The sequence below is a fragment of the Natator depressus genome, chromosome 3 (genome assembly GCF_965152275.1).
Source record: "Natator depressus isolate rNatDep1 chromosome 3, rNatDep2.hap1, whole genome shotgun sequence".
Lineage (NCBI taxonomy): Eukaryota > Metazoa > Chordata > Testudines > Cheloniidae > Natator > Natator depressus.
In genome coordinates this window covers 147,855,339-147,882,034 of record NC_134236.1, presented here as the reverse complement: position 1 = coordinate 147,882,034, position 26,696 = coordinate 147,855,339, and the positions used below count along the sequence as shown (strand labels likewise).

Genomic DNA, 26,696 nt, shown 5'->3' with positions numbered 1-26,696 from the left:
TATGAACTGTAGAATGTAGCAGTCCTATATGGCATATCCTTAGCCCTTGTCAATGCTTAAAAATAAATTAATACATACGACTTTACTATGTAAAATCAGACAATTCAGTTTAAAAAAAAAAAATCCTTTACTTCCAGAATAGCCTAAAACAATCAAGACAAATTTTGGAATACCATTAGTTTGCACAAAATTAATAAAAGATAAATTCAGAAGTCCAGATGTTGGCATGAGGTAAAACCATGTGCATTTATTTAATCTGCATTTTAGAATTAGTAAGCATAAAATTAAATACGTTGACTGTAATAATTCAGTCATACAAGTGCAAGTCTTCAGCTATAACGTATTTTATGGCAGATCATTTAAAAAATGTACCAGTAAATCATAAAAGAGGGAGCATGTCCATTTAACTTTTATTGAAGTATACAGGAGGTTTTCTTTAGAAATCAAATATGAGCATGAAGATATGGCCAAACGTAAAATCTATCAAATTCAGTGAAAATTTTCTGACTTTAAATAGTAGCTGTAAGAATGACCAATATATATTCTTTGTTACATCCGCCCTCACTCTACAAGTAAAAAAAAAAATAATAAACATTCAGTAAACATTCTTTCCTAAGGTAGTTTCCCTTATATATCAGTGATTTATCCATTTCTTGTATACATAACTTTTTAAACATACCAATCAGTGGTTCTCACAATTGAAAAATAAAAGCACAAAAAAGTTTACACTGTTGTACAGGTAAATAAAAGATCATCTTGAATTAAACTGTATATCCTTAAGGGCATAGTATAGTTTCAATTTCATTACCTATTACATAATTAGCTTCTTACATACAAATATTGACATATTTGGCTTGTGCTTCAAAGCCTCTGTATCTGTAAAGTCCATGTCAATGCCACTCATAATTTGAAATCACTGGAGATGTCTTTACTGCTGCTAGGTTTAACCTGGTCATGCAATATCGTCTCCTCAGAACTCGTTGTGGCACTGCATTTCTCGGTGGAATCATCAGAATCTGGATCCAAGCCTTCAGGGGAGGGGAGTTTTAAAAGCTCTTCCCGGAGTTGAGCTGTGTGACGCTGTATGTACAGATATTAAGATATTGATTAAAACATCATTACTTTTCACAATTCTTCTAAGAGAGTAATTTTGATGCATATTATCAATCAAATAATATCCAGGAAAAAGTTATTATAAAAATGGTCTCCCACAAGGTGAAAACTATTTCTGTGGCTGTTAACCAGTCCAGCAACAGGTTTCAGAGTAGCACCCATGTTAGTCTGTATCCGCAAAAAGAAGAGTACTTGTGGCACCTTAGAGACTAACAAGTACTCCTTTTCTTTTAGTCCAGCAACAGTAATGGTTGCAGAAATTCACATATCCGCAGAGTTCTACTGAGGGTGGAGGAAAGCGGACAATGGGATGCCACTCTGCAGCAGCAGGGCATTTGGGGTCAGCAAGACAGCAGTGGAAGTGTCCTGGCTTGTCTTCCTGTGCATCACAACTGTGTACTATCCATGCTCATAGTTGGTGCTGAGCACAGCAGGAAAAGTTTGGATAATTACAACTCACCATCAATAAAAACGTTATGATAAAACACATACTACAGAGATATAAAATATAAACATTGTGGAAAGGATATTCCTCTAATCCAGGGGTGGGCAAGCTTTTTGGCCTGAGGGCCACATCGGGGTTCCGAAACTGTATGGAGGGCCAGGCAGGGAAGGCTGTGCATCCCCAAACAGCCTGGCCCCTGCCCCCTGACTGCCACTCTCAAAAGCCCCAACCCATCCAACCCCCACTGCTCCTTGTCCCCGACCGCCACTTCCTGGGACCCCATCCCCTATCCAAACCCCCCGCTCTCTATCCCCTGACTGCCCCCCCAGGATCCCATGCTCCTTATCCACCCCTCCCCCCCAGCTCCCTGCTCTCTTACCATGCCTCTCAGAGCGCCAGGACTGGAAACCACGCTGCCTGGCCTGAGCCAGCCAGCCAGCCATGCCGCTGCGCAGTCTAGAGCACCGGGGCAGGCCAGTGGCTCTCGCAGCCACCCTGCCCAGCAGAAACTCGCAGCCCCGCCGCCCAGAGCGCTGGTGGCACAGCAAGCTGAGGCTGTGGGGGAGAGGGGATAGCAGGGGAAGGGCCGGGGGCTAGCCACCCCGGCTGGGAGCTCAAGGGCCAGGCAGGACAGTCCCGCGGGCCAGATGTGGCCTTCAGGCCGTAGTTTGCCCACCTCCGCTCTAATCTGTTCACCATAAAAAGCAGTGACCCTCATTTTAAAGCTCAGTTGCATTGAAAGAATGTCATTCTAGCAACAGAAAAAGTGTTCCCCAGTAGTAAAGCCATAAATTCTGCTCTTGTCCAAGCAAAAAACAAAAGTTGTTAAGTATTATATATTTTGTTACTGAACACTGTAAAACTGCATTGGAATGTTAGATGTTAAATATACAGTTATTTGCTTATCTATTTGTGGTTTTATCTATGAAAGGAATTTGTTTTCTGGAAAGTTTCCGTTTAAATCTGTACTGCAGACTGGTTACAGTACAATTTTATCATATCCCGTACATCCCAAAGTAACACCAAACTGCTCTAAAAGCCTTCTGAAGAAAATTAAACTCTCACACTTGCATGGGATGGAACAAACTACATAAAAAGGAAATAAATTCCATTTGTAAAATATTTCATAAACAATCGTCAAGAGATGCATTATGACGGTCAGTTTTACAGTTTATTTTAAAGCTTCAATCATGTTTCAACTTTTTTTTTTTTTTATTAAAGATCGCTATTTTTGCTTGTACTCGTGCATGCAGGATAGGTTCGTTAAAGTGAACTGTTGCTTCATGTTACCTGTGATTATATTAGCATGCCTCACCTTAAGAGCTGCTGCATGATGAGACATAGTCCTGCCTACCCGTTTGTCACTGCTGTACTGCTGTATATCTGCTATCCACTCCTCACACTGGGCCATGATTTCCACTCTCTTCAAGTAAAAATGTTTATGTATGACCTGTAAGAAAATATACAATAGAAGAATAAAAAAAATTAGTCACTGGCTTCCAACCACCATATGCTTTTAAGAACAGCAAGGCTGTGAGTTTTGACCTAAAAATGTCATGTAGATCAGTGGTTCTCAACCTTTTTGTGCTCAGGACTAATTTGCAAATCTTGATAGCCTATCATGACCCCAAGAGAGCCCCACCCCCAGAAGCCCGCAGACTGAGTCCTCACCCCCAAACCGTCTGCAGGGTTGCAACAAGGGGGTGAGTGGCCTCAGAACAGACACTGAAGCCAGCTGTGAACAGCTGGGGAACAGCAGTGAGCTGAGATATTCCCCCCAAAATACAGGGCCCCCCCCAGTCCATGGGGGGCAAAGTGGTCTGAGGGAGAAATTTGGTAATTTGGGGGGTAAAGTGGAGTGGGGCTGGGCAGCAGGATGCGGTACAAAGAGAGGGTATTACATGGCGGAGGATAGTTTAAGGGGCCAGTACTTACTAGAGAATCTGCCAGCACTACGATTCATTCCCTCCCAGCTCCTGTCCCATAGGGCTGGTTGGGCTTGGCATCCTGCTCTGGGCATTCTGACCTCCATGGTCACTATGGCACTCAGGTTTGGGCTGGCTGGACCAAAATTTCTGAGAGTGGCATTATAACCTCGTGCATAGGGTTGCAATGCCAAGAGGGGAGGTAAGCCCAGCCAGCCCCACGACCCTTTTATGCATTCTGGCTACCCAATTTTGGGTCACAATCCACAGACTGAGAAACCCCAATGCAGATGAGAAGATTGTCATTTAGGTATTTTGTGTTATATGGCTGAAGATTAAACAAAAACCTAAATACAATACTTTCCTGGATGCTAAAATACTGACAGTTAGTAAAATGGTAGCTAAATTCCCTGACCGTACAGAAATCCCAGATGTATTTGCAACACAGGGCATACATTTACACACAAATATTTTCTAATCGGGAAAAGAACAGATACAATACATAGGGCTTTTCATGAGTTCTAAAGCCACTGCCCTCATAGAGCAGAATGTGTTTGGGGTCGGGTGGAAAGGGAAAGAGTAGCACTTACGTCTCCACTCAGTGCCACTTTCTGCCTGAACAGTACACAGGTAGGCAGAACTTGTATTAGCGAGTAAGTGTCTGGAAGAATGTCAGTTGTGCAGCATATTCTTCCCCAGAGCTGGCCATGGACCATCAGCTAGTGTGGAAAGGGGCAAGGCCATAGTTACCGTCCCCTTGAGGTTACCACCTTTGGTGGTACTAAAACTCCCTATAATGCTCTTGTGATTTTAGAGTTCAAGCATCAGCATTCAGGCTGTCCCCTACACTGGTGGGAGCCATAATCTGACCCTATACCTATTTTGGTGTTCATGTACAGTTTTAGAGACCACACAAAAGTAGTCCTAACTTTTACTAATGGTATGAGACTCTTAGCACTGACTTTGTCAGAGATTTCTAAACCCTAAGTGGGGTCACAGATATGTAAAACTAGAGAACTACTCTAAAATAATTTCCTAAAGAAGTTTACTAAGCACACTGTCAATTACTTCAAGGCTGAATATTTTTGCAGTACAGCAGACATGGGGCCATATTCTCCACTGCTTGTTTCCTCTTCTCCTTGTTATTCCTCGTGGGGTAAATTAATAAACTCTACCCTGAGGGGTTTTTTTCCCCTCATTTATAGCAGACACCATGAATAAACAGTGTGTAGAGTACTTAATTCCCTCCCCTACTCCTCCCCTTCACAACTCCTCCCCTCCCCACTAATTGTATAGGCAGCAACCTAGTAGTGCCTATTTTCCTTCTTCGGCTTCAGGTGGAACAGATGCTTGTTTTAGCCAAAAGATGCTTGTTTGGTTTGACCAGACTCTAATTTATAGGGATAGCCATACTCCCTCTAAGCTAAGGGGCCAATAAGTCAAACAGTTGTTGACGCTTCTGCACTGAGAAAAACTGTGCCTGACATTTCAGCTATTCAAGAGAAGATTTTAGAAATTCTTTGTCCTTTGGGGACAGCCTGAATGTTAGCTTCTTTAGCGATGACAAAGAGAATTGGGAAAGCTGCCAACATCGTCAATATTCATCCCAATGTCCTCTGAGGGATCAGGCAGTTTTTTAGGCAGTATATATAGGATAGGAGAGGGAGAAGGAACCAACTCAGGGTAGCTAATGGCTTCAGAGATAGAAAGGCTCAGACTACATCCCTAGTAGTAATGAGGTCAACTCCAGAAGTCCTTGGTTCCAAGACTTTCATTCTGAGAAAGCTCTTTGAAACAGTGTGTGTCATTCACTAAATATTTGTACATTGCCTAAGACAAGGCCCAACCTAGTCGAGGCCTTTAAGCACTACTGAAATATAAATGACAAAATAAGCTCCCATTCAGACTACTTAGTAGGTGTCACAGAAGATAATGCTCTGCTTAAAACAAATCACAGATAAAAAGAAGGGGTAAAGATTGCACTTCCCAGTGTATTCCCCAGATCCATGGCGATGCTTGGGAAAACTCCATCACAATGGAAGTGGGACGCAATGAGGCATCGCCTGTGACTACTACTCATTACTGAGGACTCTCTCAAGATTGTTCCCCTTGATAATCAAGGCTCTTGACTTCTTTCTGAAACCAGAGTGGGAGCCAGGGGATAGATGGTACCCCCCTTTTTCACGCTCTCAATACTGCATAGGAAGCAGTCAGATGTGAGCTCCTAGTTCTTAGACCTCGTAAGCTTCCTGGATGCCTTTGCACCTTAAATCTTACAGGAAGAATGATCTAGTGGTTAAGGGTGCTAGCTTGGAATTTGGGACACCCAAGTTCAATTCCCTGTTTCTATCACAAACATCCAGTATGACCATGGGCAAATCACTTAGTCTCAATGTGTCTCACTCCTCATCTGTAAAATGAGGATAAAACTACTTTCTTACCTTATACGGGTGTTGTGAGGATAAATACTTTAATGATTGAGGTGCTTAAATACTAAAAGTACAGAACCTACTATACACAGATCAGTCCATCCCTTGCCTTGCCTTTGAGTTGGGCAGTTCAAGAGGAGATTGACACTGACTCAGCTGGAAAGTTTTTCAAAGTCTCTTTCATCAGGAAGAACTGGAATTACAATTAACACACTTTCTTCTACTACAGATTGAAATTAGCACAAACAATGCATCTCTCAGCTAAGTGCCCAGGCACTTGCTACGTGGATCAGGAATATCTAATTCTCTGAAGAGGGTACCACCTGAATTTAGTCTGTTGACTAATATATGCTGGCTAACATACATATATATTATGTTGATACTACTACCCACAATATATATTCCAAGCATTTGAGTTTACATATTAAGCATTAATATAGCAGTTATATAGCCCAAATTGGCTTGTACTTTTATTACAAGCCTGTTAACTTATGGAAAGTATCCCATAACACCTTGCATTTGCTGAAGCAAGCATTTGGCACAAGCAGATGATAAACTTGTCAAAAGCAAGATACATTCTTTCTGAGTCTTAGTACAAGCTAGGGAAGTACCTTCATGGATCAGTACCTAGAATGCTAATATCCAAAACAAAGATAAGAACAGAACAACAAGTTAGGGAACTGGAACAAACTGATGGGTTGGATTTTAGTGATGTGTAAAGAAATGTGTAACTTGTAAAATCATATAAATAATACCACTTTGGGGAGCTCTCCTTCTGCATAAGGTGAATGTAACATTGCTGCACAGGACTCCTCTTCGGATACTGGTATCATATAGAACCTTTTCCCTGTACAATTAATACACCTGACTCACTCTGGTTATTTGGTCTCAAGTATAGTTCATAACTAGTCAATTGTTTGACCACACTTTGGTTTTACAGTATCAACAAGTCGTCTTCCCAGATTGAGCCTTTGGGTTGGACTAAACCGGACCACGACATGAATTCCAAAGCAGGTAACCCAATGCAACACAGACCCTGATGCAACTGACCCCTTGGAACCGGGCTACAGAGTTAGTTATAATTACGAACTAACCAAAATACAATTATAATAAAATCTGAAAAACAAATGCACTGTTTACACTAAAACTGTACTTACATGGTTGATAAACTGATGACCCGGGGGGGGGGGGGAGGGGGGAGCAGGGAGAACCAGGACCAAGGGAGTCATTTACTATGGTGGTTGGAAGAAACCTATGGGACTAGGGAAGCAGCAGTTTATATACTCCTGCACTCAGTGTTGGATTTTGCATAGAAACATGTAAGGCAGCACCAAGGTTACTCTACAGAGGATCCAACTTTACATAGGCCCACCCAGAAGTGGGGATCTATACAGATAATACTTGGAGAATAAGAACAAAATCTATTTATCATAGTGTCTTTTAAAGGCTTTTTAGTTTAAAGAGAAAAATCTAGTGCTAGGCATGTCCTTGCTGTACTGCAAAGGGACAAAAGACATTTTCAGTGTAATAGTAGCTTTTCAGTTATTCTACTGATAAATCAATGATTCAGCTCCCATTGCTCGCTCCAAAAATTATAAAATACCTTAGTCAATGTCACACCTAACATAACAAGTAAAGTGGAAGAAGAGAAAGTCATGAGGGAAAGTCAGGGCGTTCAATATGATTTTGTGAGTAGCAAAATATTTTATTCTTTTGGTGGCCCTTTGACCACAAAAGCCAGATACTTTCAATGTAAAACATATTTTTGTACAATGGTAGGATAATAAAATACTAATTTAATTCCAGAAACAATAAGTGCCCAATTTGTCAAAGATAATCTATCTTTATTGTGAGTATTCTTTTCTTAGTCAGTGTGTACTATCAGATGTTTCATAGAAGTCTTACAATCAGTTGAAGTGTACTATTAAGCCTACTGTTGTAAAAACCATGCATTATTCCTACCACTTCCAAGTGACAACCAGAAGCTGACATTATGACAAAACTTAGCAATTTCCTTCCTTTTTTTACATAAGAAAAAGGTTCAAAGCAGGAAAAGGTAAATGAGCATAAATAATGTGTCATGGGTAGAAGGTCTAGCTGGGAGTTTAACAGAATTTTTTTAAAACCATGTTCAAACTGCTAGTATGGCATTAATCACACATTCCACTTTTATTAGAAATTAGGGAAGGGATCAATTTCCACAGTTGCAAGTTACCCTTAATTTGATACATATACCTTCACAGTTTAATAGAGGTGTGAAATTGTCCAAGAAAAATTATGACAAATATCAGATTTCTTGCTTGGCTGCATAATTAGCAAGTTTCTTAGCAACATCAAATATAAATGAAACAAAGAGGAAGAATATCATCGTCTGATGATACCTTCATTAAAATGCTGAATGAAGATTAAATTAAATGAATTGCCACATGCCATGGACAATTTACATTTCTTCTCATGATGAAAGTCTGTCAGTGAAAATCTTATTTCCTAAGACTCTACACTCCCCCCAGATATTAGTATTTCAAGGAAAAAAGAAGCTACATTCTATTATTAAACAAATGAAACTCCATAGAACCAATTCCTGTGCCACACCATACCTTGCTTAGTTTTTTCATTCTGTATTTGTTTCATGATCAGCCTTTAGATATTGCCTAAGTAGTTTTTTCAGTTTTGAGTTGCACATGAAAGAATTTTATTTAAACTTAAAATAAGAAAATGCAAATGAGAAATGTGTCTTCTTGCAGACACATGTATCCTTTGCAATGTGTTAAAGTGCAGCTTGCTAATTTGCACCTCACTACTCTGGATATGCAATAATTCAACTCCCCAAAATGGCAGGTTCTCTACAGTTCTTGACAAAGATCAACTAATGTTGCTGTGAAATCTCAAAAAATTCCATTAATTTTACAAAATATATTACAGAATATTACTTGTAAACTATTAAATAATTACAGCTAGCATGAACGAATAGGTACCATTAAGGTTGAAGGAGTTTCCTTTTATAAAGGGCATTTCCATTTAACTACAAGTCTGCATACTGTTCATCTTTCAGGTTCCCCAACCTTGCCAAGCTCAGCATCAGAAACAAGCTCCCTACAGATCAGGACCCACTGACTCAAAGCAGAACTAGTCTCTACCAGAACAACAGATGCAAAATCTGCAGACCTATCTCCACTGCTTCAATGATCAACAACTCCTATAACAGACGTTTCAAGACCCATGAGTCCTGCACATGCTTATGACAATGTGGTATACCTCATCCAGTACATCAAACACCACAAGAAGTACGTGGATGAAACTAAACCATCACTATGCTCTCGAATGAACTCACCCAGAAAAATGATAAAAGACAAATACCCCTATCACCAATGGGTGAACACTTCACAAAACTATCACTCCATATCTGACCCCTCAGTCCTCTTCCTCAAAGGAAACCTGCACAACACCTCTGAATAGGGTCACCAGATGTCCTGTTTTTTAATACGGACAGTCCCATTTTGGGGGACTTTTTCTTATATAGGCGCTTATTACCCCCCACTCCCCGTCCCATTTTTTCGAAGTTGCTATCTGGTCACCCTACCTTTGAAAGATGAGCACGGGAACTTAAATTCCTAACTTTGCTAGACACCAAAAATCATGGACTTATTAGAGGCATTACAACAATCTTCAGGTTTCAGAGTAGCAGCCGTGTTAGTCTGCATTCACAAAAAGAAAAGGAGTACTTGTGGCACCTTAGAGACTAACAGATTTATTTGAGCATAAGCTTTTGTGAGCTACAGCTCACTTCATCGGATGCATTCAGTGGAAAATACAGTGGGGAGATTTATATACATAGAGAACATGAAACAATGGGTGTTACCATACACACTGTAAAGAGAGTGATCACTTAAGGTGAGCTAATACCAGCAGGAGAGCTGGGGGGGGGGGACCTTTTGTAGTGATAATCAAGGTGGGCCATTTCCATCAGCTGAAATTGTGAACGTCTGAGGAACAGTGGGGGGTGGGGAAATAAACATGGGGAAACAGTTTTACTTTGTGTAATGACCCATCCACTCCCAGTCTCTATTCAAGCCTAAATTAATTGTATCCAGTTTGCAAATTAATTCCAATTCAGCAGTCTCTTGTTGGAGTCTGTTTTTGAAGTTTTTTTGTTGAAGAATTGTCACTTTTAGGTCTCTAATCGAGAGAGACTGAAGTGTTCTCCAACTGGTTTTTGAATGTTGTAGTTCTTGACGTCTGATTTGTGTCCATTTATTCTTTTATGTAGAGACTGTCCAGTTTGGCCAATGTACATGGCAGAGGGGCATTGCTGGCACATGATGGCATATATCACATTGGTGGATGTGCAGGTGAACGAGCCTCTGATAGTGTGGCTGATGTGATTAGGCCCTATGATAGTGTCCCCTGAATAGATATGTGGACACAGTTGGCAACGGGCTTTGTTGCAAGGATAGGTTCCTGGGTTAGTGGTTCTGTTGTGTGGTGTGTGGTTGCTGGTGAGTATTTGCTTCAGGTTGGGGGGCTGTCTGTAAGCAAGGACTGGCCTGTCTCCCAAGATCTATGAGAGTGATGGGTCGTCCTTCAGGATAGGTTGTAGATCCTTGATGATGCGTTGGAGAGGTTTTAGTTGGGGGCTGAAGGTGACGGCTAGTGGCGTTCTGTTATTTTCTTTGTTGGGCCTGTCCTGTAGTAGATAACTTCTGGGTACTCTTCTGGCTCTGTCAATCTGTTTCTTCACTTCAGCAGATGGGTACTGTAGTTGTAAGAATGGAGATCTTGTAGGTGTTTGTCTCTGTCTGAGGGGTTGGAGCAAATGCAGTTGTATTGTAGAGCTTGACTATAGACAATGGATCATGTGGTGTGGTCTCGGTGAAAGCAGGAGGCATGTAGGTAGGCATAGCGGTCAGTAGGTTTCCGGTATAAGGTGGTGTTTATGTGACCATCGCTTATTAGCACCGTCGTGTCCAGGAAGTGGATCTCTTGTGTGGACTGGTCCAGGCTGAGGTTGATGGTGGGATGGAAATTGTTGAAATCATGGTGGAATTCCTCAAGGGCTTCTTTTCCATGGGTCCAGATGATGAAGATGTCATCAATGTAGCGCAAGTAGAGTAGGGGCATTAGGGGATGAGAGCTGAGGAAGTGTAGTTCTAAGTCAGCCATAAAAATGTTGACATACTGTGGGGCCATGCGGGTACCCATAGCAGTGCCGCTGATTTGAAGGTATACATTGTCCCCAAATATGAAATAGTTACGGGTGAGGACAAAGTCACAAAGTTCAGCCACCAGGTTTGCCGTGACATTATCGGGGATACTGTTCCTGATGGCTTGTAGTCCATCTTTGTGTGGAATGTTGGTGTAGAGGGCTTCTACATCCATAGCAGCCAGGATGGTGTTTTCAGGAAGATCACAGATGGACTGTAGTTTCCTCAGGAAGTCAGTGGTGTCTCGAAGATAGCTGGGAGTGCTGGTAGCATAGGGCCTGAGGAGGGAGTCTACATAGCCAAACAATCCTGCTGTCAGGGTGCCAATGCCTGAGATGATGGGGCATCCAGGATTTCCAGGTTTATGGATCTTGGGTAGCAGATAGAATACCCCAGGTCAGGGTTCCAGGGGTGTGTCTGTGCGGATTTGTTCTTGTGCTTTTTCAGGGAGTTTCTTGAGCAAATGCTGTAGTTTCTTTTGGTAACCCTCAGTGGGATCAGAGGGTAATGGCTTGTAGAAAGTGGTGTTGGAGAGCTGCCTAGCAGCCTCTTGTTCATATTCCGACCTATTCATGATGACGACAGCACCTCCTTTGTCAGCCTTTTTGATTATGATGTCAGAGTTGTTTCTGAGGCTGTGGATGGCATTGTATTCTGCACGGCTGAGGTTATGGGGCAAGTGATGCTGCTTTTCCACAATTTCAGCCCGTGCACATCGACGGAAGCACACTATGTAGAAGTCCAGTCCGTTGTTTCGACCTTTGGGGGAGTCCACGCAGAATCCTTCTTTTTGTAGTCTTGGTAGGAAGGTCTCTGTGGATTAGTATGTTGTTCAGAGGAGTGTTGGAAATATTCCCACTAGCTCTCCTTTCACCTATGACTGCATAGGTGTTAAATGCCCACTTCATTTTGAATGGTTTCTTTCAACACCTCATGCTTAACAATCTGTTCCACCTTGTATTTAGTCTTGACACTGATTACCTTTCCCAGATCTGAAGAGGAGCTCTGTGGAGCTTGAAAGCTTGTCTCTTTCACCAACAGAAGTTGGTCCAATAAAAGATATTACCTCACCCACCTTGTCTCGCTCATCTTTCAGGATGACAGTTTCTAGATCTTGTCTCTCCCCAGCAGTGAAATTTTTGGGAACATTTCAGAATTAATAGTTCAGTTGTTTTAGTGTATGAAGAGGAAAAAGTGACACTTTTGTCACTCTGTCTTTTTCAGATCACTCTAATGCTTCAGTAGGGATGGGTGGAAAGGTAAAATTTGGTGGAAAAGATAGCCCCTGGGTCTGAAATGTACTTTTCAGCAATGTAGTGAAAGCCTGTTTAGATTTGGATGAGTTATGAGGATTTTAAAATGGAACTTATGTATGCAAAATGTAATGTACAATAAGGCTTGACTTTTTTTCTCCTGCAGCCTACCACGGTTTCACAGGCACTGCACACGGTTGTGTTGGTTGAGTAAGGACAACCAACCTAATTCTCAATTACCGAGGGACAATCTCCACTCATTGATATATTTTGCTTTCCACAACCAAATCTCTGTACAACTTTTCATGAGCGATGTACCCGAGAATTCGGATTCTAATATCTAAACTGTATTGTAAAATCTATTCACCTAAATTTGGGTTATTGCTGATTATGTACTCTATGTATCATATGACTTTTAAAAAACTAACTTTATATTTGTGGGTAATCTAAGCACTATACCCAGATGTACAGACACTCTTTTCCCAACCTATCTATTATATAATTTTTTTAACATTAGCTTTAATAAAAACTTTAAATCTGTTTCTCTTTCTATACACTATACCTAAACATTCTGTTGGCTGGGCACAAACAGCAACTTATCTCAAGTGCCTATACACAAATGCAAGAAGCCTGGGAAACAAGCAGGGAGAACTGGAAGTCCTGGCACAGTCAAGGAATTATGATGTGACTGGAGTAACAGAGACTTGGTGGGATAACTCACATGACTGGAGTACTGTCATGGATAGATATAAACTGTTCAGGAAGGACAGGCAGGGCAGAAAAGGTGGGAGAGTTGCACTGTATGTAAGGGAGCAGTATTACTGCTCAGAGCTCCAGAATGAAACTGCAGAAAAACCTGAGAGTCTCTGGATTAAGTTTAGAAGTGTGAGCAACAAGGGTGATGTCGTGGTGGGAGTCTGCTATAGACCACCAGACCAGGAGGAGGAGGTGGACGAGGCTTTCTTCCGGCAACTAACGGAAGTTACTAGATCGCAGGCCCTGGTTCTCATGGGAGACTTCAGTCACCCGGATATCTACTGGGAGAGCAATACAGCGGTGCACAGACAATCCAGGAAGTTTTTGGGAAGTGTAGGGGACAATTTCCTGGTGCAAGTGTTGGAGGAACCAACTAGGGGCAGAGCTCTTCCTGACCTGCTGCTCACAAACAGGGAAGAATTAGTAGGGGAAACAAGAGTGGATGGGAACCTGGGAGTGACCATGAGATGATCGAGTTCAGGATCCTGACACAAGGAAGAAAGGAGAGCAGCAGAAAATGGACCCTGGACTTCAGAAAAGCAGACTGACTCCCTCAGGGAACTAATGGGCAGGATCCCCTGGGAGGCTAACATGAGGCGGAAAGGAACCCAGGAGAGCTGGCTGTATTTTAAAGAAGCCTTATTGAGGGCAAAGGAACAAACCACCCCAATGTGTAGAAAGAAAAGTAAATATGGCAAGTGACCAGCTTGGCTTAACAGTGAAATCCTTGCTGAACTTAAACACAAAAAAGACGCTTTCAAGAAATGGAAGATTGGACAAATGACCAGGGAAGAGTATAAAAATATTGCTCCGGTATGCAGGAGTGAAATCAGGAAGGCCAAATCACACCTGGAGTTGCAGCTAGCAAGAGATGTTAAGAATAACAAGAAGGGTTTCTTCAGGTATGTTAGCAACAAGAAGAAAGTCAAGGAAAGTGTGGGCCCCTTACTGAATGAGGGAGACAACCTAGTGACAGAGGATGTGGAAAAAGCTAATGTACTCAATGCTTTTTTTGCCTCTGTCTTCACGAACAAGGTCAGCTCCCAGACTACTGCACTGGGCAGCACAGCATGGGGAAGAGGTGACCAGCTCTCTGTGGAGAAAGAAGTGGTTCGGGACTATTTAGAAAAGCTGGACGAGCACACGTCCATGGGACCGGATGCGCTGCATCTGAGAGTGCTAAAGGAACTGGCGGATGTGATTGCAGAGCCATTGGCCATTATCTTTGAAAACTCATGGCGACCGGGGGAAGTCCTGGACGACTGGAAAAAGGCTAATGTAGTGCCCATCTTTTAAAAAGGGAAGAAGGAGGTCCTGGGAACTACAGGCCAGTCAGCCTCACTTCAGTCCCTGGAAAAATCATGGAGCAGGTCCTCAAGGAATCCATTCTGAAGCACTTAGAGGAGAGGAAAGTGATCAGGAACAGTCAGCATGGATTCACCAAGGGCAAGTCATGCCTGACTAATCTAATTGCCTTCTATGACGAGATAACTGGCTCTGTGGATGAGGGGAAAGCAGTGGACGTGTTGTTCCTTGACTTTAGCAAAGCTTTTGACACAGTCTCCCACAGTATTCTTGCCAGCAAGTTAAAGAAGTATAGGCTGGATGAATGGACTATAAGGTGGATAGAAAGCTGGCTACATTGTTGGGCTCAACTGGTAGTGATCAATGGCTCCATACCTAGTTGGCAGCCGGTATCAAGTGGAGTGCCCCAAGAGTCGGTCCTGGGGCCGGTTTTGTTCAATATCTTCATAAATGATCTGGAGGATGGCGTGGATTGCACCCTCAGCAAATTTGCAGATGACACTAAACTGGGAGGAGAGGTAGATACGCTGGAGGGTAGGGATAGGATACAGACGGACCTAGACCAATTAGAGGATTGGACCAAAAGAAATCTGATGAGGTTCAACAAGGAGAAGTGCAGAGTCCTGCACTTAGGAAGGAAGAATCCCATGCACCGCTACAGACTAGGGACCGAATGGTTAGGCAGCAGTTCTGCAGAAAAGGACCTAGGGGTTACGGTGGATGAGAAGCTGGGTATGAGTCAACAGTGTGCCCTTGTTGCCAAGAAGGCCAATGGCATTTTGGGGTATATAAGTAGGAGCATTGCCAGCAGATCGAGGGACGTGATCGTTCCCCTCTATTCGACATTGGTCAGGCCTCATCTGGAGTACTGTGTCCTGTTTTGGGCCCCACACTACAAGAAGGATGTGGAAAAATTGGAAAGAGTCCAGCGGAGGGCAACAAAAATGATTAGGAGACTGGAACACATGACTTATGAGGAGAGGCTGAGGGAACTGGGATGGTTTAGTCTGTGGAAGAGAAGAATGAGGGGGGATTTGATAGCTGCTTTCAACTACGTGAAAGGGGGTTCCAAAGAGGATGGATCTAGACTGTTCTCAGTGGTAGCACATGAGAACAAGGAGTAATGGTCTCAAGTGGCAGTGGGGGAGGTTTAGGTTGGATATTAGGAATAACTTTTTCACTAGGAGGGTGGTGAAGCACTGGAATGGGTTACCTAGGGAGGTGGTGGAATCTCCTTCCTTAGAAGTTTTTAAGGTAAGGCTTGACAAAGCCCTGGCTGGGATGATTTAGTTGGGGATTGGTCCTGCTTTGAGCAGGGGGTTGGACTAGATGACCTCCTGAGGTCCCTTCCAACCCTGATATTCTACGTTTCTATGCAGGAAAAATGAGTGGAATTTCTCATCTAACATCCTATTCCACATGCATCATCTATGCATGGGTCTGTAAAAGGAATAAGTTCTTCAAATGGATCGCATAATATTTCTAAGGCATCTGGTGCACTGTATTTTGCATACCTTGCAACAAAAACTTTTAAGCCAGTAATACTTTTAACTGCACCGAAAATGTTAGAGCCTTGTTTTTTTTTTAAATGACCTTTGAGCACCTCACTTTGAGGTGTATCCCAAAGAACCATGCTTAATTCACATTTTGCACACTTTATTGGATGTTTATAGAGATGGGACCTAGAGTCTAGACTATTGGAGACCAGGTTGAGGAAGAGCTGGAGGCTATTGGAGAGTTACAAGAAGAGAAGGGGACAATTGGAGGATCACAGTTTGGAAGATGGGGAGGAAGGAGAAAGGATATTTTATCCAAAACCTGAAAATAACCTTCAATTCAAAGCTCAGGCCATTTCTCTCCAGTAAGGTTCACTCCACTGTTAATGAAATTACTGATGGGTGTTTCATATTATACCTCAGACTTTGTTTGCTTTTAGTGGGATGAAGTCTGCCCCCTAATGTTACTTTTCACTTAGTTGTTTTGTGGTTTAATGTAATTCAGGTCCAGCTACAAATCTCTTGTATAGGCAGTGAACTCTGTACTGCTGCAATCACTTTGAAAAGGTAGACACTAGAAACAAACTAACAGTAATAGTCATTATCTTCTCTCATGAATGATTGGGTCTCTACTGGATAAATCCATTTGAATGCATCTTATTCCTTCAACTTCTTAAGAAAGGGACAGGATGTAGGCTTATGTGATATCTCCCTTATAAAAGCCATTAGCAGACTCTGAGCTATACGCAAGTGTATGAAAAATACCAAAATCAAATTGTGGGTGCTTTTAATATAAAAGACAAAAGTACTAAACAGGAATCAAGGTATTCAGGAACTGAACTGAGCTTTACAGTACATCCAAATGTATAGCTTTAATTTACAAATTATGACGGTGTAGCTTAGTATCCTTAATTTCAAGGCTTCTGTCTTTTTGAAGGGTAAGATTGTGTGTGTCTTGTAGGTTGCAGGGAACTTCAGTGAGATATATATGAAAATGACTAACATTCTACCACATTCTACTATCTTTAGTTGTTTAAATAACTACAATTTGATATTTTTCTTGGAAGAGTAAAGTTGTTACAAATACTTATAAAAAAGGATTTATTCCCAAAGATCAGAGTCACAGTGAAGGGCACTATTACCTAAACTATTACATAAAATTTTAAAAGTCAGTTTAGAGGAATATCAGGGGCTCTCTTATTATATTTATGTCTTGATTGACAGGGCCAGAATATTCTGCATATATGTTGCTATTCAGGTATGGATGTAATACTCTGTCCCCTCTCATGTAAATGGTTGAGTGTCTGGAATATGCACTTGTGTTTGATTACTTCTTCCATATTCATGTGAACATTAAAATTTGTTCCTGAAGACACTCAAGCTCTTTCCATTCTAAGGGTAGAATCTATTAACATGTACTTTGAAGAAAATGATTAACTCATTCAAAGAGAGGCATAATCTAGCAATGTGAGTAATCCTGTAATATGTTGATTTTAACAGTATACATTTTTATGACACTTTTCAGCCAGAAAAAAACACAAAATACTTTACAAACTCATGTACAAACTGTACACAGTACTGGGAATCACTTCACCCATCACTATGGTGCAGCCATCTCTGGAATGAAGAGCTGCTGCTGTTTAACTCACAAATAAAACACAGAGCTGCTGCTGTTTAACTCACAATAAAACACTTCTTTTCTATGGACTCTGGTGATTAGTTGGTCAAACAAACAACTTCACATCTTCCATTAATGTCTGTACTGATTATTTTACTTCTTTCTTTAATTTGTCATCAATTTCTTCAATTGCCACATCTAGTAACAGTGTCAATCCGTCTGAAGGAGTATAACCAGGGAGAAATATTTTCTTTAATACCTCATTTTGCAGTACACTGAAGGCAATATCATTAGCAGAAAATTATCGAGTTCAAGTTAATTGTTTTTATGTCAATTGATCTTTGCCTTTCAAAGACAGACAGTGCTCCGAAACCAAACTGGTGATGTTCAGAGCTGGAAACTGGTTTTCTGTACTTTTTGAAATGAGTACAAATCCTAGGTAGCACATTAATTAACAGCTCAAGAACATTTATAATTTGCTTTTGAATTATCTGTTTTCATTACTCTAGTCCATTCACTCACTCGTTTCCTGCCACTTTCTTCGTTTAAGGATCTTGAGTTAGATAAATTAATACACTAATGTTTGGTAATCACTAAACCTTTAGTACCTATTTGCAGTATTGATCAGCAGATTTTGCATGTAATGCAGTTAGAATAAGAAACAATACATCTGATGCTGTGAAAAGTTAAAAATACAAAGTAGCTAAGCTTCACAGAACCACATTTTATCAGATTTTCCACTCATCTTTTTAGAAGTTTCAAGATTCTAGCAAACTCATCTAATAAACTCAACTACACCAAAGCATCACATTTCTTGTTGTTTTCTAATAAGTATAGCAAGAACCTTGATATTCCCATCATTTCTCTTTCAACCTTTTTATATAGTTAAAGTTCTCCTTCAACAAGAAGGAAATCAGTGGGGAAAGATGCTCAACATCTTAGATCTTTATAACACAAATGCAAGGAGTATGGGAAATAAAGAGGAAGAAATTTAAGTATTAGTGCATAAGCTAAATTATGACTTGATTAGAATCAAAGAGACATGGTGGCATAAAGCTTATGACTAGAATACTGGTACAGAGGGGACTTTGTTCAGGAAGGGCAAGCAGGGAAAAAAAGCAGGAGATGTTGCATTATACATCAGGCATATAGACACTTGTTCTGAGGTCCAAGAGGTGAGAGGCAAACCACTTGAAAGTCTCTGGATAAAGGGGGAAAATCAGAGGAGTTTTGTCATGCTAGCAGTCTACTATAGACCACCAAATCAGGAAGAGGAGGTGAATGAGGCATTTCTAGAACAAACAACAGAAATATCCAAAACTCAAGACCTGATAGTAATGGGGGACTTTAACTACCAAGACTTCTGTGGGAAAAGTAATATGGCAAAACACAAAATCTCCAATATGTTCTTGGAATGTATTGGGCACAACTGTTTGTTTCAGAAAGTGAAGGAAGTAACCAGAGGGACAGCCATTTTAGACTTGATTCTGACCAACAGGGAAGAATTGGATGTGAATCTGAAGGTGGAAGAGAATTTGGGTGAAAGTGATCAAGAAATGATAGATTTCATGGTTCTAAGGAAAGGAAGGAGTGAGAGAAGCAGAATGGACTTTAACAAACTCAGAGAATTGATAGATTTTCTTCCCATGGGACCTGACCTAAGGGAAATGGAGTTGAGGAGAGCTGGCAGTTTCTCAAGGGGACAATATTAAAGGCACAACTGCAAACCATCCCAATGGGAAGGCAAAATAAGAAGAATAGCAAGAGGCCAATATGGCTCCCCCCGGAAATCATTAATGACCTGAAAATCAAAAAGGAATCCTACAAAGAGTGGAAACATATACAAATTGCTAAGAAGGAGTACAAAAGAATAGCACAGGCATGTAGGGACAAAATCAGAAAGGCTAAGGCAGAAAATGCATTACATCTAACAAGGACATAAAAGATGATAAAAAGCGGTTCTTTAAATACATTAGGAACAAGAGAAAGATGAAGGAAAGTGTAAGTCTTCTACTTAGCAGGAAAGGAGAGTTAATAACTGATGATATCAAGACAACTGAGGTGTATAATGCCCATTTTGCTTCAGTCATCACTAAAAAGGTATCTAATTGTGACCAGATACCAAGCCAGGAAGTGTTGCAAGCACTTTGGAATACAGGATTAGAATTCAAAATAACTTTGACAAATTAGAGAACTTGTCTGAAATCAGTAAGATAAAATCAATAAAGGAAGGAAAAATTAGATGCCCAACTACAAAATGGGGAATAACTGGCTATGTGGTAGTACTGCTGAAGAGGATCTGAGGGTTATAGTGGATCGTAGGTTGAATATGAGTCAATGATGTGATGCAATTGCGAAAAAGACTGATATTCTGTGGTATATTAACAGGAATGTATGTAAGACATGGGAGGTAACTGTCCCACTTTGCTTGACACTTGTGAGGCCTCAGCTGGAGTAGTGTCTCCAATTCTGGGCACCACAAATTAGGAAAGATGTGGATAAATTAGAAACTCCAGAGGAGAGCAACAAAAATGATAAAAAGTTTAGAAAACCTGACCTCTGCGGTAAGGTTAAAAAAAAACTGGGCACATTTAGTCATGAGTAAAGATGAGTGACTGGGGACCTGATAACAGTCTTTAAATATGTTAAAGGCAAAAGCCAGTGTTTACTTTGTTTCATAATACCTACCTCCTTAAAACATGGTGAAGGGTTTCTGATTTGTTCAAGCATAGCCCACTTGACTGTTGCCTGTCGTATATTTCCATCATATTCTCTGGAACTCTGTGTACCACTAGGAGTACCTCTAGATCTTTCATATCCAGGTTCATTAAAATAGGGTTCTGCTACCAATATGAGGGACTGGACAGACACCAACACCTGTGGAGAGAAGCAGTAAATGAGTAAATGAAAAATAATTCAGTCCATTACATAGTGACCACCACTTGTTTTTAAAATTTGTTATATATTACAAGCTTTGTCTTCATTGCAAGAAATATTTTATGACAAATTAATTAATGTATGTTGTAAAATATGAATATTTCATACAAGTGGGGAATTGTGTTCCACCTGAAACAATTACCATACTTATACTAAAAACCATCATCCACACAACTGTAAACCTAGTCCAAGAAAAAATAAATTAGAAAACTGTATCATCATAAATATGTAACTACATATTACTTCCAGAGCTAAACATTTTTTGAATAAATAGGCCTGGCCCCACGTGGATTTTTAAGCAGTTTGAACAAACTAACAATGGTTTCTTTTATTACATCAAAAACTTAACCATTGTTAGTTTGTTCAAACTGCTTAAACATCCATAATCAATGGAGGTAAAAATTCTAGCTTTCAGGTCCAAGCATAGCACACATGATGCAGCACATAAATTTTGAGACTAAAAGCCAAGCACTGTAAGTGTAAATTGAATATTTATAAAATGAAAGAGTATAAAAGTTACACAACACACATTAAAATTAAACAGCTGAAGTGCAACTGCTTCACTATTACCAGTCACGCCCTGATTCAGGATTCTGTGGTTTTCCTGCCACATCTCCTGATATTGCCAATGCCTAAAGCACCTCTCCCTAAAGTAAGTTCGCTCTTAGTGCCATGGTTAATTACTACAGACAAAACTCAGCTCTTCACAGACCAAAAGTAGCTAAAATGAACTTTCAAAGTCGTAAAAAAACCCACAAAAGTTCTATAGGAAATACAAACTCAGTGTTCAGTAAGCTGACTGCACATTCACTATTCATTTTATTGGGATTTATATACACATGAAAGATATCTAACCATATGCACTAGGTAATCCTCAAAAAAACCCTCAGAAGTACCTGCATGAAACACAACACTCCAACATACCTAATGTGCAATAGCAACATTCAGTTAGACCCATGGCCAGCAATCAAATAGATATTTAATGCTAAACTCCCTCTCCAAAAATTCACCATCACCACAATTCTCCCTTATTTTCAAATACCTAAATAAGTTTTGGCTGAAAAAAATGTAAATTTAACAACCAATCACAAATGCAGGATTACTGAGAAAATTTCTGAACACTTTTGGCACAAGAAGCCTACTAAAACAAATTGCTGAAAATTATTACTTTAAAAAATTAAGAAAAACTGATAAACATTTTAATGCAGAAGTGCCTATGAACTGCAACTCTAACTATTTGTTTAGGTATCTAAGTGGCCACAATTTTATCTATAAAATAAAATTGTGCTGAGTGCTTGCCAATCACATTAAGTCAATATTAGCTGCAGGAACTCAGCACCTCTGAAAATTAGACATCTGTTTAGGTGTCCCAATATGGATTAGGTGTTGAACTTTAGGCATGCAAGTTTAAAACTTCTGATCAATATCTAGTGCAAATTATAAGTGTACGTCTAAGTAAATGGAAGCGAGTTAGTTTCAGTGGAATTCCCTATGTAGCTTGCTACCACAAAACACTATACTCCATTTGACATGGGGAAAAAAGCTTTGAAATTTAGATGCAAAGAAACCATTCAAAAGAATAAGCAGATGTCTGATCATTCTCTTTTTAAAAGAAAAAAGTATTATTTCAAAGTTTTTAGATGTACTGATATTATATTGGCTATATAATATAATGTAAATTGGTACTTTAGTTATTTGTAAAGATTATGGTTAATTGAAAGGGCCCAATATTCTTCTCAGACACACAAAACAAATATGGGGGCAGAATTTGGCCTTGGCTTCCCTCTTTTCACCATCTGAACAAGAAGAAACTCAATTCTTATTTGAAACAGAAGTTTAAACAATCATTTTAAAATATTTTAATGAAGTATCAGGTGAATGAAATTAGATTTTTGTAGACCCATTCTCATTATTGTTACATCTCTGATGATCTGGAGGTCATTCTAGCATTTGGTAACACAAGGAGGAGTGGGTAAACCTATTTTGATCAAAACGATTCTTGTTATTGAATTCATTTGCACCACGAAGAAATGAAGAAGGGACAGCATAGTCTAGAGCACTGGTTCCCAATCTTGTTCCGCCGCTTGTGCAGGGAAAGCCCCTGGCGGGCCGGGCCGGTTTGTTTACCTGCCGCGTCCGCAGGTTCGTCCGATCGCGGCTCCCAGTGGCCGCAGTTCGCTGTTCCTGGCCAATGGGAGCTGCTGGAAGTGGTAGCCAGTATGTCCCTCAGCCCACGCCGCTTCCAGCAGCTCCCATTGGCCTGGAGCAGCAAACCGCGGCCACTGGGAGCCGCGATCGGATGAACCTGCGGACGTGGCACGTAAACAAACCGGCCCAGCCCGCCAGGGGCTTTCCCTGCACAAGCGGCAGAACATGTTTGGGAACCACTGGTCTAGTGGACTGAGCGGGGGCCTGGAATCTCAGAACATCTGAGTTATAGTCTCGTTTGGCCTTTAATTCACTGAGTCATCTTGGGCATACTTAAATCTTTCTGTGACTCAGTTTCTCCATCTCTCCACCTCTGACTCCATCACGGGCTGTTTATGTATTTAGCAGTTCAAACATGTTAAATGCTATTACAGCATACTGTATAATCAGAACTGCTAAACAGAACCTCTACAAAAGTTAGCTGCCATTGCTGCATATGAAATAAATACTTGTGAGCTTCCATTCAGGTACTTTTCTAATGCAGAAAATGTGTTGTGTTTTCATCTCCATATCAACATCAAAAGTCATTTCTCTTTAAATAAAAATTCTTGTCCTTGTTGAATAAAAGTTAGACTATATTCATCAAAAATGTAGGCTAACAAACATGGATGCCCCTTTCCCCCCCCAAGGAATCAAGAGATACCAAAAAAGGGGTGTGTGTTGTTAAGATTTATTATAAGGCTGTTGTCTTGCTATCTAGTTCTTTCAGTATGAGATCTTAAACTGAGTCAGCTTGTGGTTGCCCTACCTAATGGATGTCATGTTTCATATTAAAAAAAAAAAAAATTTATTTTGGGTTTTTTATCTACAAAATAAAATTGTGGTTTTTCTGTTACAATAAAGAGTGGAATTTTCACAAGTGCTTACAGTCAGCCTAATGCTGCTCCCCCTGAAGTCAATGGGAGCTGAGTTTGGTCAATTCTGAAAGTGTTTGAAAAATCCCACTCCAAAATGCTACATGTCAAAACTTGTCATAAAATCAGTGTTGAACTTATAGGATTCACTATATAAAGACGACAAAAACTCTGCCATATATACAGTTCAAACATCTTACATTCTGGGTATTTTAAAATTTAGACATAGTAGACACTGAATAGATATTAGCTATTCATGGCTTTGAACATTATGCACAGTCCTAATTAATAAGCAGATTTGCTGCTGTATATTATGTTTTCAGCTACCTAAAATCTCTGAACTGAATTTTCCACTTTCATCTGTGTTAGAAAATGATAAACTCCTGAAACATTCTGGGTGGTCTAACAATAGTGTGATCTTTGAACCAGGAAAACACTTAGTGCCTAATTGTTTCCAAGCAATTTATTTAGTCCTGCAGCTGCTTTCCATTTAAAGAAAAGGAGTACTTGTGGCACCTTAGAGACTAACCAATTTATTTGAGCATGAGCTTTCGTGAGCCGATGAAGTGAGCTGTAGCTCACGAAAGCTCATGCTCAAATAAATTGGTTAGTCTCTAAGGTGCCACAAGTACTCCTTTTCTTTTTGTGAATACAGACTAACACGGCTGTTACTCTGAAACCTGCTTTCCATTTAATAGCTATAAAGTATTTTTATTCCTCACAGTGAAGAAATTTTACAACAGTGTTTTCTTACTACCTTCAAAATGAAACCCTGATAAAATAAAATAACCAGCAGACCATGGATTTCAATATAAAATTACAAACTATTTCTAAACTAGGTTTCTTTGTAATAATCAAATCTAACATCCTACAGAAACATACCACTAATGATCGCCTCCCCTCTCCCAGATGTAATCTGTAATTACATAAGTGAATAAAGAAAATGTCTGTTGAACTAACTTAATCTAAACCAAACGAGGATAAAAGGCCTCTGGTGAACTCAGGGTTTCTATCATACGCGCCTTTATCCATTAAGTTTTTAGTTAACGTTTTCCAAACAAACATTCAGTTTATCCTATTTTTCGTCAATTAATGTTTACAAAGTAATTTAAAATGGAAAGAATTATGGCCCAGATGGTCTCTATGTATGAAAACCCTAGTCTGGAGAACAATTTTGTCCAGAAAAAGCTTAAAGTACAAGACTACCTCCGATCTGATCAGGACATAGGAATAAAAGCCAAGGCCTAATGGGAAGGACCTGGGGCAGAAAACCACCCTGTACAAGCGCAAAACCACTTTGAGGTAAGGAAGGAATCAAGTGAGGGCCAGGAAACCCAAACAAGCCATTTGAGTACATGAATGGACTTTGCTATAGTTTTTATTTTGCGTGTGTGTAACAACTGGTGAATTTATACAGGCTTTGTATTAAATTTCCATAATATTCTGCGTAAGTGTCTGTTTTATGTTCGTCAACTGCAAAATCCCATGCTTCCTGGTCATTGCTGGATTATTTTTAATCCCCATTCGTTGCTGTGGCTAATATATGAGCTTTATTCAGTTGATTTATTAGCAGGTTTTGGAAGAGCTTCTTTATAGTTATGGATAGCACATACTTCATTTTCCCATCCATTTCTCACTATTTATGATACTATGAAATTTGGAGGCTGCTTTGCATTCAACATAAACACCATGATATAGATGTTAAATGATTCCTGCAAGATAAGAGCTCAATCTCCCATCTTTTATGTGCCTAGCCAAAATCAGCACTTGGGTGAAAAGCAGCTGTCTAGAGCTGAGCCAAGACAGGCTGAAATAATGTGGGTAGGAAGAGGGAAGCACTTTGAAGAATTTGCCTCCTCTATAATGTTTCTCACTAGAGAGAGCAATTGTCTTCAAATGGTTCAGTTTGCAGTCTGAGTGCCCTTTGGACTCCTCAGTACTACTAGATGTCCAACTACCCCCTGCAGCAATTGCAGCCAACTTTCAGGTGCAGACAAGACCGCAGTGCTCCCTGTAAGATCTCCAGGCTTGATTACTGAAACTCAAATATAGGAGTGAAGCCCCATACCCTAAAAGTTCCAGCTGGTACAAAACATCCATTCTGCTTAGCAACACAACTGATGGCAATCACCCCAGTGCTCTCCTTTCTGTGCCGACTCCCCACAGGGTGCAGAGTCCAGTTCATGGTCTGTCCAAATATGCAAAACCCTCCAATGGAATTGGCTCTCACTACCTGCGAAATTGCTTCTCCCTGAGACCATGAGCTCCCATGACAGCTAAGATGAAACTGTTGACCAACAGGGGGAGGCTTGTGAGTGCAGGAGACAGAACTTTCACAGACTCTGCTCCTTGACTATGGAACTCACCCCTACAAGAAACGAGAATGACCAGTGAGTTACCAGTTTCAGAGCTAAATGTAAAAATTTATTTCTCTGGCTTCACTTTTCCTCAATAATGTCTTCCCTCACGCACTTAGACACAATCAAACAAGCAAGCAAAGCCAACATGTATTTATTCTACAGATTTGGAAGGAAGAAATAAAAAATGCTACTCCTATTTTTTTCAGAGTAGCAGCCGTGTTAGTCTGTATCCGCAAAAAGAAAAGGAGTACTTGTGGCACCTTAGAGACTAACCAATTTATTTGAGCATAAGCTTTTGTGAGCTACAGCTCACTTCATTGGATGCATTCAGTGGAAAATACAGTGGTGAGATTTATATACACAGAGAACATGAAACAATGGGTGTTACCATACACACTGTAACCAGAGTGATCCGGTACGGTGAGCTATTACCAGCAGGAGAGTGGGGGGGAGGGGGGGGCGGGGGGCGGACCTTTTTTAGTGATAATCAAGGTGGGCCATTTCCAGCAGTTGACAAGAACTTCTGAGGAACAGTGGTGGGGGCTGGGGGGCGGACCTTTTTTAGTGATAATCAAGGTGGGCCATTTCCAGCAGTTGACAAGAACTTCTGAGGAACAGTGGTGGGGGCTGGGGGGGGAAGGGCGGAGGGGAATAAACATGGGGAAATAGTTTTACTTTGTGTAATGACCCATCCACTCCCAGTCTTTATTCAAGCCTAAATTAATTGTATCCAGTTTGCAAATTAATTCCAATTCAGCAGTCTCTTGTTGGAGTCTGTTTTTGAAGTCTTTTTGTT

At 40.5% G+C, this 26,696-nt stretch overlaps 1 protein-coding gene across 1 annotated transcript in view; it reads right to left on the bottom strand.

Annotated features, from left to right (window-relative positions):
• Nucleotides 1-217: 217 nt before the first annotated feature.
• The window catches only part of BIRC6 (baculoviral IAP repeat containing 6), a 319,973-nt gene continuing 293,494 nt past the window's right edge, over nt 218-26,696 (bottom strand). Inside the window, 3 exon segments of the mRNA XM_074949013.1 lie at nt 218-1,080; nt 2,874-3,008; nt 20,230-20,418. Of these exon segments, the coding sequence (XP_074805114.1) occupies nt 901-1,080; nt 2,874-3,008; nt 20,230-20,418 (504 nt within the window). The 3' untranslated portion in view covers nt 218-900.